At 36.6% G+C, this 15,118-nt stretch overlaps 1 protein-coding gene across 4 annotated transcripts in view; it reads right to left on the bottom strand.

The window, feature by feature from the left end:
• Positions 1-7,244, bottom strand: part of tsc22d2 (TSC22 domain family 2) — a 28,535-nt gene extending 21,291 nt beyond the window's left edge. Inside the window, exon 1 of one of the 4 annotated variants that reach the window (XM_073861465.1) lies at positions 5,019-7,244. In XM_073861465.1, the coding sequence (XP_073717566.1) occupies positions 5,019-6,616 (1,598 nt within the window). In that variant the 5' untranslated portion in view covers positions 6,617-7,244. The remainder of the gene's footprint in view (positions 1-5,018) is intronic. The other 3 variants (XM_073861466.1, XM_055217301.2, XM_055217302.2) reach the window with 3 other exon arrangements.
• Positions 7,245-15,118: the final 7,874 nt, after the last annotated feature.

Here is a 15,118-nt window from a genome sequence, read left to right as displayed (position 1 = left end):
CTGAAATTCTCATTACCGCAATGTGTCCGGCTGTGTTTGAACATGCGTTATGTTGTAATTTAATCAAATTAACACAAAAATATTAAGAAAAAAAATAAATGGATGTTTTGCTAGACTACTTTAGATGACAGAAAAAATATTTACTGAATATTCATGTATAATAATAATGAAGAAAAATTAGGAAAATGATGTGTCCATGCCTGATGTTCTCATCCTCCGCAACACTTTTTGAGAACAGTTTAAGCACACTTACAGAATTTTAATAAAGTTTGATTTTGAGTGACCAAGCACATGGACCAGTTACTTCAAGATGGCTACCAGGTAAGATCATTTTTTTACAGTTAATTTGAAATATTGTCTTGTCAGAATGCTTACACGACATTTTGATTATCATTACCGCAACAGATGCTTATTAAATGTTAATTTAATTAATAGAAGCATAATACTTTGATTTTAAATGCATGTGCAGAATCTCCAAATTATGTTCTTTCAGGTTTGTCATGTCATTTTGAAAATATGTCAGTGTTGATGTTTTCTGACGGTTGCGGTAATGAGATTTTTTAGGACTAATTTTTTAAATTATGTTACAAAAAGTGTTAAATGATAAGTAAAAGTTTTTAAATTAATGTTCCCATTTACTCCAGACTTTGTTTTTCAATGTCTGGTGGGAAAAAAAGTAAATTTAAGCCATTTTTACATTTTCATGCTTGACATTTTTAAAACCAAGTTTTCGTGAGAATCACCCATAAAGTGCCAATATAATCTTTAATTTGAATTTTCATTGACCATATGTGTTCACTACATTTACTGTAGGATTTGTTGCCTCCACATAAATATCCAAGTCATGTATGTTTCCTCTGGTGGGATTCAGGCCCTGAGCTGTTTTATTTGTGACCCTGTTTGTGGGTGTCTGCTACTTCTGACAACTACAGTCATTCATGGAGCTCTTATAATATGGCTCTGGAACTGGCGGTTTACAAAGGTCAGCTGTCTGTGGAAAATAAACTGATTCCTTGTCTAGTTTTCAGTCATACCGGTGAATCTCACTGCCCAAAAACGCGTCTGTGCATTTATAATTACAAAACAAACATACAAAAAATAGTACATGAACTCCTACACGTTACAATAAGGTCAGTTACATGCAGGCCCTTCTTTATGGCCATATATACTTATATTATGTACTTACAGAAGCTTTGGAAATGTGTTTTTATTATGCACTATTTATAACCAAATGTTGAGCACAACAACTGGGTCACAACAATTAGACCACAAAACTCAAGAGACCCTCCAGCGAAAGACTGCTACTGGATCCACATTTCCACCTCACCCGCCGCACAAAAAAATGTAACATAAACAAGATTTGCATGTAGTACATGGTGGCTGTCATACTAAATGACATAACAGTCGAATAGCTGTCCAGAGTGGTTTAGTTCACATTGCAAAGACTAACCAAACTTGCTCTCAAAATGCAGCTCTGGGTCATAGAAATTGACCAAATTACAAAAAAAATGTATTGGGTAAATGATCCCTTTAGTCAGTTTAAAACTGTATTAATCTCTTAACTGTCACCCACCCATTTTAAGTGTGGGGGTGAAAAGTTGATGTCACCCTTTAAATTAATAACAACCTAATCTTGGTCTTGTTTTAAAGGAAAAAACACCGTTTCCAATATTTTACTATGTTCTTACCTCAACTGAGATTAATTAATACATACCTATCTCATTTTCAATGCGTGCACTTTTAATCTTTGTACAGCGCTTTTTGAATGTGTTAGCATTTAGCCTTTTTAAAAGAAACATTTTAGTGGTTTTACCAACAAAGGCCAGTAGGTGTCAACGGTTTGCTGCATACTCATCACAAATTATTAAATTACTGTCACTGCATTATTATTACTGCTAAAAGGTTTTGAAATATTAAATCTACAATTTTTAGAGCTTTATAGTTTGTAAACATTTTTGAAGATTTATAATAGGATATAGTGTTATAAATATATAAAATAAATACGCATTCCTATGGGGGGGTGGGGTCATGTAACAAAACACTGTCACTACATCATTTCAATCATCAGATGACCTTGAAATATGAAAACTTGAAATATGAGCTTTCCAATGATAATATAGTTTGTCAAGGTTTTTTGGGTTTAAAACAGGGTATTAGTGTTTTAAATATGTAATAACAAATTGGGCCCCCCTGTGTCCCATGACATTTTAGAAACTGACTCTCACTACGTCGTCATTTTCCAAATATGGTGATTACATATAAAAACTACACTCTTAGAGCTTTCCAAAGATACATAGTTTGTCAAGATTTTTAGGTTTAGAAAAGGGTATAGCGTATAGTGTTGGGCGATATGCCCCATTTTGAGATCGTCCTATCGTCAGCCTGTAAAATCGCCGATACACAATAGTACCAGGGGGCAGGGCATTAGGTTGCTTATTTATTTATTTGTTCATTTTGTACTTATTTATGACAAGCCACTTGATTGGTGGACAAAAAGAAGCAAGGGCAACACTTTCATGACTGCAACCTTCTTAAAACTGATTCCATTAATTCATCCGCGACATTAAGTCCAGGCGCTCTAAAATTTCCTGCGTGCGAGAAGGAATCAGTGCACATTACAAGCTCTCTCTCGCAAAGTGAAGCCCACAAACCCACTCATGCGAGGAAAAGCACACAATGCGCATTTAAATGAGAAACTATGATGATCGCCAACTATCGTCATGAAATCCCGCCATTACCAATATGTCTGACGATTAGTGTTATAAATATGTAAAAAACAACCTGCGCTGATTGTTAAAACATTTTAGTAATAAAGCGGTTTAACGATTGAGGCGCAAAAATCAGCCAACTGTAATGCTCTTAAAATATAATGTTATTAAAAAACAACCCTATCGAAAAGGTCTTACGTAAATGCTTCCTTAAGCCTGTCAAGAATGTTGACAACATGTATGAAGAACAGAATGTACAGATTGTTTTGGACTCCAACTCCCGAAAGAAAAAATAACAACCTTCTGTAGCACATCATCAGGCAGATGTTACACATGTTTTGAAGGGCTTATCAGTTCTTGTGCAGAATGTATAGCTCCTTCTGCGTATCACAAGATAGGAAACATAACACTAAAATGCGCGTGAAAAGGAAAGTGTGCCATCAAAACAAATCTCAAAGAAGTAAACACGCATTGAGTATTGCAAAAGTTGATTTATGCCATGTTTCAAATCTGGCCACTTCAAATACCAACAGACTAAAACTCTCCTTTTTAAGACAGATTGATAATAAGTGTGAGTAATAATCAGAGAAGACAACGCATATATAAACCTGCTGATCACAAGGTCATTGTTTTAGTGAATATATGTTCACACAGGTGTCCAAGCAGAATAACCACAGCAGTAGGTCATCCATTAACTTTGGACATGTTGCATTGACATTTGACAACCATGAAGTGTCCAAATACTTTTTTATTTGGACAAACCTGGTGAAAACCATAAGTTTGCTTGCTTTTTATGCAATTGCTGGCTGGGTGATTCTCGCGAAATGAGACTTATGAGGTGACGTGAAACACTTTGATAAAAAAAAGTAAATGCTATCAAAATAAGAAGCATACAGTTACAAACATCTCTTTACGTACTATTTTGCTCAAATGACATCATACAAACCATACATGTTGTTTCTTCCACATTTAAAGAGAAAATTGTCATTACCGCAACGTGTACATGACTGGATTTGGGTTCTTTTACATGGAAATATTTATAATTAAAATATCTAAAAAATAAAAGCTTCAGTGCATGTTATACTGTAACATTTACAGTAAAGAAACATGTGGTATTTGGTGATCTTTGGTAAATGTAGAGACAATAATAAGGAATATAAATATGTCCAAGAAATTTTTTCTCATCCTCCGCAACAATTTTCAATCATTGTTTCAGCCCTCAATAAACTAACATTAAAAAAAAAAATAGTTGGAAGGGACATAATTGACTGACGTTCAAGATGGCTACCAAGGTAAGCAGTTCTTATTTTTTCTCTCCAGATAAAAGTTGAAATTTTGTTTGTCATAGTACCTAGACAACTTTTTAGTTCTCATTACCGAAACATGAGTGCGGTATTGATAATTTTTGATAATGATAATCTAAAAAAATTTAATTCTATAGGAAATATTTTTTAAATCCTCTAAAAATAATGGTTATAGTAAACTCAGACCTTAATCTTATATGTGCAAAAAAAAAATGGACACTTCTAAGTCTGGATTTCGTGAGAATCACCCTGCTATATTTATTGATTATGAATTTATGTTGTTTTCTAATTTAATGACTGTGCATGCGTAAGAATCTGATGATACGACACAGATCATGATTTGGTTATGACACGACAGGATGCAATGCAATGCGTTGCTGGAACAAGGCGGTAATTTTTTATTTTGAAATAGGATAGGATAGATTTTTAGGAAAGCTGCCATCAAGAACACACCACCGCAAACCTTACCAAGTACTTCCTATCACACATGAAGTTTAAAAATAAGACTATAAACTCAAAATGAAACGACTGCCATGAATCTTGTATGAAATAAATAAAAACAATATTGCATTTTTGAGAATCACAGTAGGGTGAATTGTCCTAAAGTGGGACACCTTTGTAGGTCCCCCAAAAATACATAATGCCAGTGAAACTATGACATCACAAAAAAAAAACACATGACCTCTCAAATGTCTAGTCATGTATGAAGGTAAAGAAATCATCAAATAGGAAGCACATTTCACACAAGTCTGAAATACAAAAATTGGCCACATTAGGGCAATTCACCCTATATCGATTAACAAAATATCTAGATATGCACCTGTATCGATTTTCTTACACCCCTACCAAATACTACACTACCCTAAACGTATCTGAAACAGGACGTATCAGCAAGGTAACGTGAATGAGTAAATCTTCCTTGTCATAAGGCATTTTCCAGCAAAAAATCTAATAAAATCACTTCAATCTGATGATTTGTTTCATCAAGAAGAATTAAATGTTTTACCTGTCTTCATCCCCATCTATGGGAATGGATATTCCAAACAGACTGTTGACAGCAGGTGTGGAAAGCTGCAAGCCATCGGCATTCAGGGACCTTGTGACATCTTTTCCTAAAATGACAGAGCTCTGAGGTAGCGCATCAGATTTCCTCCGTGTATGTTCAGCCAGGGTGATGCCAGTGGGAAGCTGGCTGAAGCTGAAGGGGGTTGTCTGCGTGCCCAGTCCCACAACTAAACCGCTGGGGATTCCCTGAGGCTGGTTCTGTAAAACGGGGACTGGAGTATGGTTTGGCATGTTGTGAGGGGTATTCGAGGCACTGGACATAACAACAGGCACATTTTGTACACCAGGGACCACAGTATGGGGGGTGACAGACACAGTTACTGCTGGTTGAATGAGTGGCTGTGGAACAACAGCTGTGGCTGACACGGTCCCAAGAGCTGCGCCGATACCGGGCTGCTGTAAAAGGCCCTGTACATGCTCTGGCATAGCTCTGCCGTGACCCATCGCGTCCACAGACTGAGGAATTAATCCGAGAACGTGTGTGCCACCCACTGCAGGAGCCATGACAGGAGATGGGCCCTGATTCAATGGGACTCCGAGGGGAGGAGAGGTCAAGGAGGAGCCAGGAGCTTCCAAGGGATGCTGCGATCTGAAGTCCGGTTGATTTGTTGGAATGACAGTGGGAAGCATCTGACCAGGATTTTGTGCCTGTTGACCTTGGTATATTGGCTGTGGCTGAGTCGTAGAAGGCATGCTGGGAGATTTGACGTGTTGAATATGCGCACCACCGGTGTACAAACTATGGGATACGAGTCCCGATCCCTGCTGTGAATAGCCATTACTCTGCTGTTGAAACTCCACAGGTGGATTAGATGGTGCAGATGCGTAACCACTGTCATTATGTGGTTCTGTAAGTGTTGAAGGTGCAACAGGAGTAGACACCAAACCTCCTGTAATGCCTAGTCCATCCCTGTCCGCGTTATGTTCCAAGGTGCTGGTATGTTTCACATTATCAGCAGTCCGTCCGGATGTAGTACCATCCGTATCTTTTTCATAAAACTCAGCGCAAGTCCACCTACCCCTTTTGAAGGGCTCGCCTGTACTATGGTCTAGTTTGATGACCCTAAAACGGGAACTGCAACTACTTACTGTAGCAGAACTGCTAACCGATGTACATGTCTGTGCCATGCATGATGGTGCATTAGAAACAACACTGCTTGTAACTGAAGATGAATGGTGAGAAGGGGCAGTGCTCATTTGGCTTGGAGCCCCACGAACATTTGGGTTTATATGAACAGCACCTGGGTAACGAGAACCAGGTATTGATGTGAGACCATCCTGCACAATCGAAATACTCGTGCCAGATGTTTCCGATTCGTTATTCAGCGGTTCGTCCGATAAACTGACGTCACACGTCTCCGGCTCAAAATCTCCGCTTTTGGATATGTCGTATATCTCAGATGAGGACATGTCCTCGGTTCTAGACTCCGGGTCGTCCAAACTCTCGGTATCGTCCGTGTTGCTGTTAGCCGTCACCTGCGCCTGCGTTACGCTGGTGATCTGAAAGCAGCTCTTCTTTTTCGACGGCATTTTTGACATGTTGGCCCCTTTAGGTCTATGCCCCGGACTTTGAAGGGTTAGGCTAAATCGTCTAGCTTCAGTTCAAAAGCAGTAACACAGTTTATATGAGAATATATCATATAATGTCCCGTTAGCGTCGCGCTAACTTGAGACTCCCTCGGAGATCTGTCAGCACGCGCGCGTCCTCATTGCAGCATTTTTAGTCGATTATATCCTTAACACTTGAGCTCCAAACAAGATGACAGCTTTACCCAGCTGTGTTGAAGCTTGCCGATCGCGTATCCTTATTTTCCGTGGCCTAAATAAAGGCCATGTCCCGGTGTGAGAGTTTCTCTCAGGCCGCTGTCGCGAATGGAACTCCAGTGGCTCGAATCACTCGAGTCTGAGGCGCCTTTAGTTTTTAACACTCTCTTGTCTTCAATAACACACATTCTTCTCGAAACACGGCGACGAGACATCTTGAGGCATAATAATACATGTTCACTATCGTTTTTTTATTTATATATATATAGTCTGGTAAAGGTATACTATGACTGTTTGCAGCTCTATTGACTGTTAGTAGATTTATCTTGTCAAGCTAACGGCGGTTCTTCCTTTGCCGTACACAAGATGGCTACGTACAACACGCGCTGCCCTATGGGAGGATTGCGCACTGACGTACGTAAATCTGTCAGGAATATATGTCTTTACGCAATGTTCTTACACATACTTGATAACCATGATAACGATTAACCATTGATAAATATATTATGGTTAGTGAGGCCATTTAGCAAATTTGTGCTTACTGGTTTTACAACAAATATAGTTAAACTGTGGTTCATTTGTGGTTGGTAAGTTAGTTAATTTTCGTAAGGGATGGTTTTCCAATTTACTTGTTTGCGTCTGAGTCATTTAATTTTGTTATATTCAAATCACATTTATGTTTTAGTCATTTTTCTTCTTGACAGTGTTGATGATGGGATTTCAAGCATTTTTATGTAGATTTGAAAAAGATCACGAAATTATTCTCCATAATTTTATTTAGGTCATTTAACAAACTACTGAATGTTATAAGCACAAAATTGTTTCTACCTTTTAGATAACAATAAAAAAACTAATGGTTTAATAGTTTAATCTCTCGCTCTTTTTGACATCACCCACAGCTTTATAAGACTTATCATTATCAAACTCATGACAAAAAGATCATCATAAAAATATTAAATCGAAAAATATAGGATTGGATTATTTTATTTTATTACAGTAACTTGTCAGTCCATCTTCATGTAGACTTTTAGGGGTGGTTAATCCAGGACAGGGTCTTAGTAGTTAGGATATTTAATTCGTTTTTCTAACAATACTGGTGTAATTTTAAGACAAAAATGGTACTGATATATGTTAAAATCTGTCACTGCAAGTTGTTTTATATTAAAGGGACAGTAAGTAGGGTTTTAAATGTTTTATTAATTAAAATCAATGTCTTTATTCATAAATATATCCTCGTTGGTGTCAAATGACCTCTGCCAGTAATCTAACTTTTCTTTGTAAGCTTAGAATTTCTTCTCTTTACTTACATTGAACGGGTAAGTCTAAGGAGGCTTCGATGTCTTCCGTCCATAGATGTGCAAAATAAAGACTCTCACCTGTGCTGCTGGCCAATTGAGTGGAATGTCCGCATTTGGCGGCCATCTTACCACAGGGCGCTTGCTCACCCGTAGCATTGCGTTTAATGGAGCATGTACTTTTAAATGACCATAACTTGCTAAATTTTCTACCGATTTTTAAACGATTTGGTTTGTTATAGACTTCAGAGATGTACCTATGACACTGCATACTTAATGAATAATTTTCATGAATCATGTTAAAGCATCCAGAATTATAGCCACGTTAATAACGTTTGTAAGAAACCATACTGTTTGAAAATCGGCAGAAAATTGAGCAAGTTCTGGTCACTTAAAAATACCTGCACCATGAAACCCAATGCTACGAGTGAGCGAGCTGTCTGAGGTAAGATGGCCGCCAGGTGATGACGTTAGAGACTCCGCCGTAACACATCTAGACTTTATTACACATATCTATGGGTCCGTTGTATTGATAAACTATAATAGCAGAGAGGGACAAAAAGCACTAGCCTTCCAAACGAGTTTTCATTCAGAACACATGAACCAGCTGAAATGGACAAGGAGATCAGTGAGTACATAACGGCTACCGTAGTTGCAACACGCATTTGGAAAAGCGAGGCGCTAGAGAGCACTATTCATTTGAATGCAAAATACAATTTCACCACTAAATGGGGGTAAATCCTACTTATTGTCCCTTTAAGGCAGCAACATGCATTTTAGTTTGGGACTTTAAAGGGACAGTAAGTAGGGTGTTAAGCGTTTTATAGAGACAGAGCGCAGTTATGCTAATTTGAAAACCACGACCACCTGGGGGAAACCAATCCAGCCGTCTCCATTGACTTTGTATTGCGAGAGGCCACCTCCTTGTCATTTCTGGCTTATAACAAAAACAGCCTAAAAGCTGCTGTGTGACAATGTGTACAGCTAACAAGCCAAAAAACCCAGAAATAAGTTTTTATAAGCTGTTGAGCCGTAAAACCCAGCCTTTAAGGTGAAAAAAGTGGATCGCCGACTACGTTTGCCTATAGTGTTTGCAGTTCTGTAGTACAATAAAAATTTGCCTGTTTTCCACTTTTGTGTCTTTAAACGCTCATATTTTGGGGTCGACAGCTTATAAAGACTTATTTCTGTTTTTTTGGCTTGTTGGTTGTGCACCTTGTCACACAGCATCTTTTAGACATTATTCTGTTTTTGCTACAAGCCAGAAATGACAAGAAGGCAGCCCCCCGCAACACAAAGTCAACGGAGACGAATGGACTGCCCCCCCCCCCGGCGGGCGTGGTCCTCAGGTTATGAGGCGGTGCGCTCTGTCTCTATTAATCCAAATCAATGTCTTTATTCATAAATATGACCTCTGCCAAAGATCTGACTTTTCTTTGTAAGCTTAGATTTAGTTCTCTTTACTTACATTGAACGGGTAAGTCCAAGGAGGCTTACATGTCGTATTGATAAACTATAATAGCAGAGAGGGACAAAAAACACAAGCCTACCAATGCGTTTCCACAATGCGTTTTCATTCAGAACACGTAAACCAGCTGAAACGGATAAGAAGATCAGTGATTACATAACGGCTACCGTAGTTGCAACACGCATTTGGAAAAGCGAGGCGCTAGAGAGCACTATTCATTTGAATGCAAAATACAATTTCACCACTAAATGGGGATAAATCCTACTTATTGTCCCTTTAAATCCCTGTCAGGGAAACTGCTCCTTATAAGGCATAAGGACAAGGTTTGTATTAAATATAATTTACTATTTAAAATTTTGGAATATTTGCTTTCATTGCTGGTAAAATGCAGTCGGTAATGAAAGTTCACCTCAAATCGTGACTGTATCACCTGTGACCTATCAACCAATCAAAAAGTGGAATGGTCCAAACAGGGGGTTTTCAACCATTTTCACTTCAAGTATAGTCAAATATACTTAAAAAATATTTAAAAATGCCCCCCATTCACATTTTATTTTTCATAACTTTAGGTCCCCCTTAGAAGTTTGTTAAGACCCCCTAGTGGGCCCTCACCTGGTTGAGAAAGTGCTGGTCTAAACTGTTGTTTCGTCCACCTTCCATTGTTGCCCCGTCCCAAACCTTTCACAAATTTTTATCAAAGAGAAAATATTGTATATGGGAGTGTATTTATGGGAAAATCATTGAATTTGATTATATCCTTGTAAAGCATGCAAAGAATAGAGGTCAAAATAAATTTTAATTTTACACTATTTTCCATTTTTCGGCAATTAAGATTTGCATATATTAAAATGATCAAACAAAGCAAAGTATAATTTTTTGACAAACTACATTTTAAAAAATGGTGCTTATTCAATGCAAGTCATTGCCACAGTGCTAGTGTGTTTGATCAAAAATGTTTTGTGGTTGCCAAAGTGTTTTAAGTGTATTGCTTGGCTAACCAGGGTCTATGTGGTTGCTTACTGGAAAATCAGATGAGCCCACCACCGTCTTTATGATATTCTGGTCTAGAGCTCCGGTCCCTCCTTTATTGTAAGTTAGTTATATTTGCTTAGATAAGTGAGTAGACTACAACATAAGGCATCATTCATGTCTGTAATAGTGTTATATAGTGTTATAATAAGCAACAAAGTCCAATATTTAAGCCAGGTCACTGGGTTTTTGGTAAACAGAGGATATTTTTAATGTGTACGTGCATTTTTGGCTCAGTGTTTCTTATAGTCAAACTATGTTGAAGAACACAATTTCGTCTTTGTTTAGCCTTTCAGAGAAAGTTCATGCAGGGGGCGAGAAGGAATGCAGTTAGTGTAGACAGAAACATCTTTACTGGAATTTGTTTATTAGTTTAGGCCAATATTTTAGGTGTGAGGCTATTCCAATATGTAGGGGGGGCGGCGTTTGTTTTGCTTTTGTGCTTGCCCATCCTCTTTGCTGCCCAATCCAAACAGCAGTGAAATGTACATGCTGAAAAAAACAAAAACTTTTCAATTACGATTAAAACACAAACTAAACACTAATTGCTGTCAAAATAAGTTGTAAATGTATTTATAAATCTATAATATAGTTAAAAAGAGAATATCACAAATATTTCGAATTTCAACATAAGTGGTCTTCTGATATCTAAATTCTTAGCGTAACCCGGAAGTTACACAACACATGAAAATGTTTATTGTATTTGCTTGGGTCCTGCGGTGAGCAGAACACGATTGTTGTTTTAGCTGGCTGCATTTATGTGTGTTATGTTCTGAAATCAGTCTGCATTTCCCTTTTGAGGGCTTTGCATCAATCGTCCTAAGACAGGTGCTATTTGTCATGTCCATATATATACAGACAAGCTTTGTTTTCTGAGCTGGACACACTGTAATAGAAACATACCGTGGTTTAGGCCGGATCATACTGAACATTTCCAAGATATAAAAAGTTGAGAGGGAGTTTCTCTAAATTTAACCACTAAACTGGGAAGTTACTCACTGACTTTTGTGAGGTCAGGTTATATCTGGCTCAAAGTAACTTGCCATAGAATAAAAACTGACCCCTTCAGTGGCGCTGTCCCGTGAGCGGGACAAGTTTACTTCAATATTTTCCATATAAATTTTATGTATATCACAACAAACAATATATTTTTGGAAAGGTCTAAGCCTCTAGAATACATATTTCAACAAGTGTTTTATAAAATAAATAATGTAGGGAGAGTAATTGATTCAATTATAAAGATAGTGCACCTCAAAATATTTATATTCTGCGAAATGTCACTGTCCCGCCAGTGGGATGCCTACATTTACTTCTTTCTTTTTTTTCATGTGAATTCTTATCCAATCATGACAAACTATATATCATTTGAAAGCTCTAAGGGTGTACATTTCATTTATCATCACCATTGTGGTAAAGGAATGACATAGCCATTTTCTAAAATGCCACGGGTATACAGGTGGGCCCACGTTGTTGTTATATATTTGTATCACTAATACACTGTTCTAAACCTAAACAATTTTGACAAAATATTGTTGGAAAGCTCCAAGTGTGTAGTTTTCATATTTCATTGCCAATTTGGGAGAATTATGACGTAGTGAGAGTCAGTTTCTAAAATTTCACGGGGCCACAGGTAGGCCTAATTTGTTTTTACATATTTATAACACTAAACCCCTACTCAAAACCTACAAAATCATGACAAACTATATATCACTGGAAAGCTCTAAGAATGTAGTTTTCATATTTCAAAACCTTTTTGCAGTAATAATAATGCAGTGACAGTAATTGAATAATTTGTGACAAGAGTATGCTGCAAACCGTTGACACCTAGTGGCCGTTGTTGGTAAAACCACAAAAAGTGTGACACAAACCTCATTTTTTTGTGATTTTAACTTGAAATTTGGATCAGAACTACTTGAGACTTATGGCTTCATGTTTGCATTATTACTTTTGTGAAACGTTTACATTTTTATAATTTTATTTATAAAATTAATATGTTATGGAATTATTTTTATTTATTAAAATAAATGTAAACTGCTATAACAATTTATTTATTTAATATTTTCACCTCCTGACATTTCTGTGAAATCCCCCAAAAACAAGACCAAGATTGGGCTTTTAGACCAAAAAAGGCCAGAGTTATATTAATTTGAAGATGTATATCACATTTTCACCCCCCCCCACTCAAAGGGTATTTGTGCCACCTAAGGGGTTAAACTAGGCATAGATGAATAATGAGAGCTCCGTACATGGTGATGACCAGGGCCAGATGGAATCTGTGGACTTTTTGGCTTTTTCTGTGGAATTTTTTTGGAAAAATCTGCGGGATGGTTTTAAATGTTTTAAAAAGATATTAGAGAATTTAAGCAGTAAATATTACAAAATTGCACCTAAAATAATTCTTTTTTTAAAGGCTTACAATAAAAATGAATACACCAAACCAATGAGTCCTCTGAATTAAACTGGACCAACATGAACCAGATAATGTGCATGTCAACCCTGCTGAAAAAAACAATAAAACCATTACAGAAAATTCTAATGGTTTCCATTAAAATACCAATAGGAACCATTAGCTTTTACCATTAAAATCACTACACTGTAGTGTGTTTTGGGCCATATTCCATTAGAACCTATACATAGAACCAATAGAACCAATACATACCATTATAGAGACCAACAAAGACCAATACACGAAGTGTGTTTTGGCCATATTCCATTAGAACCTATACATAGAACCAATAGAACCAATACATACCATTATAGAGACCAACAAAGACCAATACACGAAGTGTGTTTTGGCCATATTCCATTAGAACCGATAAAATTCCCAATAAAACCAATAGAATTTCTGTGATGGTGTCTATTGTTTTTTTCTAGCAGGGAAGATAGAATTAAATTTTGTATATAAAATTATTAATGTTTATTGTGTTATTATGGCAGAATAAAAAGCTTGTTAATACATTCTCATTATGAATATATATACGAATTTCATCATTTTTTCAATGAAATGTAAGCTTTATTTTAAACATATAAAGAGCATTCGTCTTGTAAAAGGATTTGAAATGATCATGTGCTGACTGCTGACTGTCGTCTCACACGTCAAGTGAGATTTCCTTAACTCTGCTGTAAGTTTTATTTAATCTCAAATATCAGACGGTTCTTGTTCTCTATAATTAAAAACTATCACAGCAAACAGCACACACAGGGTTTATGCGTGGGATACATGTGCTTGTTAATGACGGGCATTAAATCCACGGAATTCCGCAGAATTTTCCGCAGAAATCTGCAGGCGCAGATTCCGTTTGGGCCTGGTAATGACATATCGTGAGCCTCAAATGTGTTTGCTTCCTTATTCTTATGTAAACCTCGTGCAAAAGACTGCTGGAAAACAGGTCAATGTCAACATAACACCGACTGTGACATGATAGTCAAAATGTACGCCTCAATATTAAATTAATTACAAAGTTGTTGAAATGCTAAAAACAAAGTTGTAACTGCACTATACATGCTAATTAATGCTATATGCTAGTGTTTAGGCTGAAGTTCTACTGTTGACTTTACAGTTACGTTTTGCAAGTCCATACTAAAAAAAAAACACTCAGAAACCTCTATTAACAATCTCCAAACAATAAGTTGTTCCACAAAATCTGTATTTTGATCTGATACAGGCTCAAAAAGGTCTGTTTACTAATGTGAGCTACTGACATGAGCCGCAGAGGAGAGCTCAACATTATTATTCAAATAGGGCAAAAATAGACAATTTCATTCAGAGGACAAATATTAGGGTTGTAAATGGACATGTAAAAACTTGTCCGGATAATTTTTGCATTTAATAGTTACATAACTTCTATGTAAATATCAAAGAACAATTTAACATATTATTTCAATGCATTCCTTGGCACCTTTAACTTGGAAGAATAAGGGCTTGTTGAATCTTGAATTCTGTCATCATTTAGTCACCCCCCATGTTGTTCCAAAGCATGATATTATTTTATTCTTCCATGAAACCAAAAGGAAGTGATAGATAAAATGATAGTGACTGACAGCTTTAGTCATTTAATACGGAAATGAGCAGCAGCTATTGCTTTGTTCCCATGAAGTAAATAATGACAGATTTTTCATTTTTGTCTTGAGTATCCCTTTACATATGAAACAAATGTGTAGTGCACTGTGTGGATCAATTGTGAATATCAATGTTAGAAATTCTGCTATATTGCTTTAAAAAGCATAAATGTAAAATATATATATATATATTTTTTTGGGGGGGGGTTATTGTTTTCTACATTTTGTGAAAATATATTGACTGAGTGGTGAGACTTTTACCTCACAGACAGGATCACGTATTTTTCACTAAAACTCCTGGAATGCATAATAAACTCAGATATTTTGGAGAATTAAAAAAACTAAAAGTAAAATTAAAATAAATATTAAAAATTGTACTAAAATTATCAATAAAAACTGTCATCAAATTATGAAATTACATGGTTT

This window comes from Misgurnus anguillicaudatus, chromosome 23, assembly GCF_027580225.2.
Source record: "Misgurnus anguillicaudatus chromosome 23, ASM2758022v2, whole genome shotgun sequence".
Classification (NCBI taxonomy): domain Eukaryota; kingdom Metazoa; phylum Chordata; class Actinopteri; order Cypriniformes; family Cobitidae; genus Misgurnus; species Misgurnus anguillicaudatus.
This window is presented reverse-complemented; position numbering and strand designations above follow the sequence as displayed.